The sequence below is a fragment of the Quercus lobata genome, chromosome 10 (assembly GCF_001633185.2).
Source record: "Quercus lobata isolate SW786 chromosome 10, ValleyOak3.0 Primary Assembly, whole genome shotgun sequence".
In the NCBI taxonomy this organism is placed as follows: domain Eukaryota; kingdom Viridiplantae; phylum Streptophyta; class Magnoliopsida; order Fagales; family Fagaceae; genus Quercus; species Quercus lobata.
The window spans coordinates 19,626,490-19,630,073 of NC_044913.1; the positions used below are offsets into that span (position 1 = coordinate 19,626,490).

Below are 3,584 nucleotides of genomic sequence, written 5' to 3' on the forward strand. Positions count from 1 at the left end.
ATTAAAATTTTACATTCCAAACTACTTTCAAATTGTGTCAAAATTGAACTACTTTTGTAGTTTGCTATAAAACCCATGTAATTTAGTACATTGAGTCTGTGGTTGTTCTAATTAATGGCCTATAATTGGTAAACAATTTGAAAATTAAAATAAAGTAAAAAAAATGGTTATAGTTTTAATTTGTGAAACATGGCACATATTCAGAACAAAAAATTAGGGATCATCTTCACTGTGATATGCGATGGTTTTCAAACTCTTTGTGTTGGGATTCATATATGAATTCTAGACAAAGTGATACTGATTGAGATGGCATCTGAATTTGAAACCAGTTCATGATGAATTTTGACCTTGACCTTGACCTTGACCCAGCTTGTAAGTGAGAGGAAGAGAGGTGAATGAGAAGTTTGTCAACGCATGCTTCCGTTAATTGCGGTTGAGTTGGAGTTTAGTTAGTCATTTTAATTGATGTAATGTGTTGTGACTTCTTGTTAATGATGAATCAAATTTATTGATACTATAATAAATTACTGATTCTTAATAAATTATTGATTTTCTCGAAAAATTAAGATGTTGGAAAACATTAAATTTAATCATTTAATATAATAATTAGGCCAATTACGTGAAATTTGGAAACCATAGACTTTTCTATGGTTGTTCATGATAGGTTAGCCACTGTCCTATTTCATGAGGTCTTTTGCTGCAAATCAGAAAAATCTCAGCTCTTCAAAGTGCAAAATGCATCTTTTTCTTTAGTATATTCTCACTGCACTTGCCAATTCGATTCCCATAACTCCACTGGATTGGATGCATCATAAAGAACTAGGCATTGTTTCAAGAAATTCTAAGTAACTGAGTCACTGACATCCACTAGTGGCCCACGATATATGATGCTTCTTCAATATCATCATTCTGCTCTTGGTCACCATCAAGATCAAGAAGTCCAAGTGCATTGCATGCATCTAAACTAGGTTAAGTGATGTCCTTGTCAACAGTGCCCTTAGGTCCTTAAGTAGGGTCCCTTTTAACAAAATTAAGCAGCTTTTTCAGACAAATCCTTAGCTTAAAGGTTGGCTATAATGTATCTTGTAGATTTTCTTGACTGACTCAGTTTCCATTTATTAACTTTTTTATGCCATACTTACCGTCATTTTAGTAGGCAGCATATGTACTCAACAGTCTAACATATCCTCACAAAGTTGATTAGTCTTCAACCACTACTCATTGAAAATTTAGTATCATCAAACTCTCTCTAGGCGGGTTAGGGATCATTTCACAGATTTGCTGACTCATGGGGCATGCAATGCACACATTTCTTTCATTCTCTATTCACATGACATTAAAGAAAGCACTATGGATGCGACAAACTCAACTAGTTTTCTAGTCAAACAAGCAAGCTATTTAATAATTAAGTTAATAACATTTCCAAACTCTAGTCAGATAATACACTGAAACACTAGAAAAGTTGACAAAATAAAACCCCTATTCACATATTAGAGAGATTGTCATTATCTACAAAATACTACTAAATTAATTGCATCAGCTTATATATAATGACTGAACCAATCCATGGCAGCATAGCTGAATGCTGGAGTGTAGAAATCTTCATTGTATCCTTCCATCTCAAATTCCCCAAGAAATGGTTCAGCCATGGTTTCCACAGAGGGTGATGAACTTGTACTATTAGTTGGAACCGTTTCAACATTCTGGGAGAGCCTTTGAATTTCTTTCTCAGCCTCTGAGAGTTGCTCCTTAAGCTTCAATACCTGCACATTGAAATCAAAATTTATTAAGAATAAAAAAACTATTTTTAGTAAAAAGTGAGTATTTTGTACACCGAATATAACATGTGCTATAACTATTGGCAATGTAAAAACTATTGTCACATGCCAAGTGGGCCTTGAGAAGGCCTAATGCAGCCACCTTAAACAACAGCGTACGGATGGTTAAGAAGTGGGACATTTTTAGTACTTTGCAGACTCAGGAGGTGGCAGTTTACTGTTCCTTTAGCCTTTTATTTTTATTTTTAATTTTTTACTGTTTTTCTTTTTATTAATTTTCTTCAGCCCTAGCCAACCATGGTGGCCTGGCTTTCTTCGAGCCCAGAGCTCATGCACGTTCTTATACCGTGGTTCACTTGTCCTTTTGTTGAAGTGTCAAAATGGCAATTGAGTTAGTGAGTTTGATTCTTATTTTTTATTTTTCATTTGCTTCCATTAGTAAAGAATTAAAATATTAAACTATGTACTTCAAAGTCATTCATAAATATTAACTTGCTTAAACAATAAAAAGTAGTACAAAAAAGTTTTTTAAAAAACCTTGTCCAAAATTGTTGATACATCTCTCTTTTCTTAGCCTTTGTTTGGATAGAGCAAAGCCAAAGGGAAAAAATGGGTAAAAAATATTGGATTTCAAAGTTTTCAAAGATCAAACTCCATGGTTCAAACTTGTTTTGAACCTAGGAGATTGATATAGAGTGAGAAATCCAAACTGGTCTTGTAAATGATTTGACCAAGAGAGGCAAGTTTTTCCATACTAAACTAACTCGAAAACTGAAAATAAATGACTTTGAATTCACTCTTTTCCCTTCTTGTCACAGAAACCAAACATGTTACCAAATTGTTTAATACTAATAAACAAAAAAAGGATATGCACATGTACACTACCTCAGATTCAAGCTGGCATTTCTCGATAAGAACAGTTTCGTGTTCTCTCTTCAAGCCTGAGTACTGTTCCTCCAATTTCTGGTTCTTCCAACGAGCCCTTCGGTTTTGGAACCACACAGCAACTTGGCGTGGTTCAAGACCCAGTTCAGAAGCAAGTCTGTCTTTTCTTTGGGACTCCAGCTTATGTTCATTACAGAAGTAATACTCAAGAAGATTCACTTGCTCATTGCTAAGCTTCCTCTTCTTGGCTAGTTCACTTGCTTCTCCTCCTTTGTTCTTCTTTCGACGCCTTCTTGGCTTTGACTCACCTATATATACATGACCACAATAAAGGTTCATGTCAATTACAAAAGTCATGAAAGGTGCAATCTCATACTCTATGTTAGAAGTTTCGTATTTTTTTCATAATTCAATAGTTGGGAAAATTTGAACCCGAACATCTCAGTTGAGTAAGAGAAAAAAAATAAGGAGTTATTTTTTTTGGTTGGAAATAAAGAGAAATAAAAAGTGGCATGCAAATTAGAAATTGAAAAAAAAAAATTGAAAGGTTTTGATTATAGGTCTTCTTTTGAAAGCCTTTATTCTCATCCAAAAAATACATCCAAAAAAAGGTAATTCAAACACCTTATACTTTTCAACCATCTTAAGATATATAGTATAGAGAATGAAATATTTTGTACTTTTGGGATACAAACCTTGTTGGGTAACTATTTGGGTGTATGCATCAGGGTACAATTGAGAGAATTGGACCATTTGATCTTGACGATTCATGATGAAAAGATTCCTTTTGATCTTTCTTTCCTTCTTGCTTGCTCAATCTCTAGCTCACTATCTCACTCTTTGGCTCTCTCTCTATCACTCAGACTCCAATAGTCCAATACTGTTCTCAGTTGAATGATGAATCCCTTAGGACAGATAACA

The 3,584-nt window shown here is 34.2% G+C and overlaps 1 protein-coding gene across 1 annotated transcript; it reads right to left on the minus strand.

Annotated features, from left to right (window-relative positions):
* Nucleotides 1-1,384: 1,384 nt before the first annotated feature.
* Nucleotides 1,385-3,584, minus strand: LOC115964177 (homeobox-leucine zipper protein ATHB-40-like). The gene is made up of 3 exons (XM_031083532.1): nt 3,359-3,584; nt 2,664-2,971; nt 1,385-1,763 (listed from the first exon to the last, which is right to left on the minus strand). The coding sequence occupies exons 1-3, from the start codon at nt 3,432-3,434 to the stop codon at nt 1,542-1,544; spliced, it is 606 nt and encodes a 201-aa protein (XP_030939392.1). The 5' UTR covers nt 3,435-3,584; the 3' UTR covers nt 1,385-1,541.

Coding starts and splice junctions, on each gene's coding strand:
- LOC115964177 (XM_031083532.1), bottom strand. CDS start 3,434: ATGAATCGTCAAGATCAAATGGTCCAATTCTCTCAATTGTACCCTGAT. Junction 2,972..3,358: donor CCAAATAGTTACCCAACAAG/GTTTGTATCCCA, acceptor ATGTATATATAG/GTGAGTCAAAGCCAAGAAGG. Junction 1,764..2,663: donor AATGCCAGCTTGAATCTGAG/GTAGTGTACATG, acceptor TTCAATGTGCAG/GTATTGAAGCTTAAGGAGCA.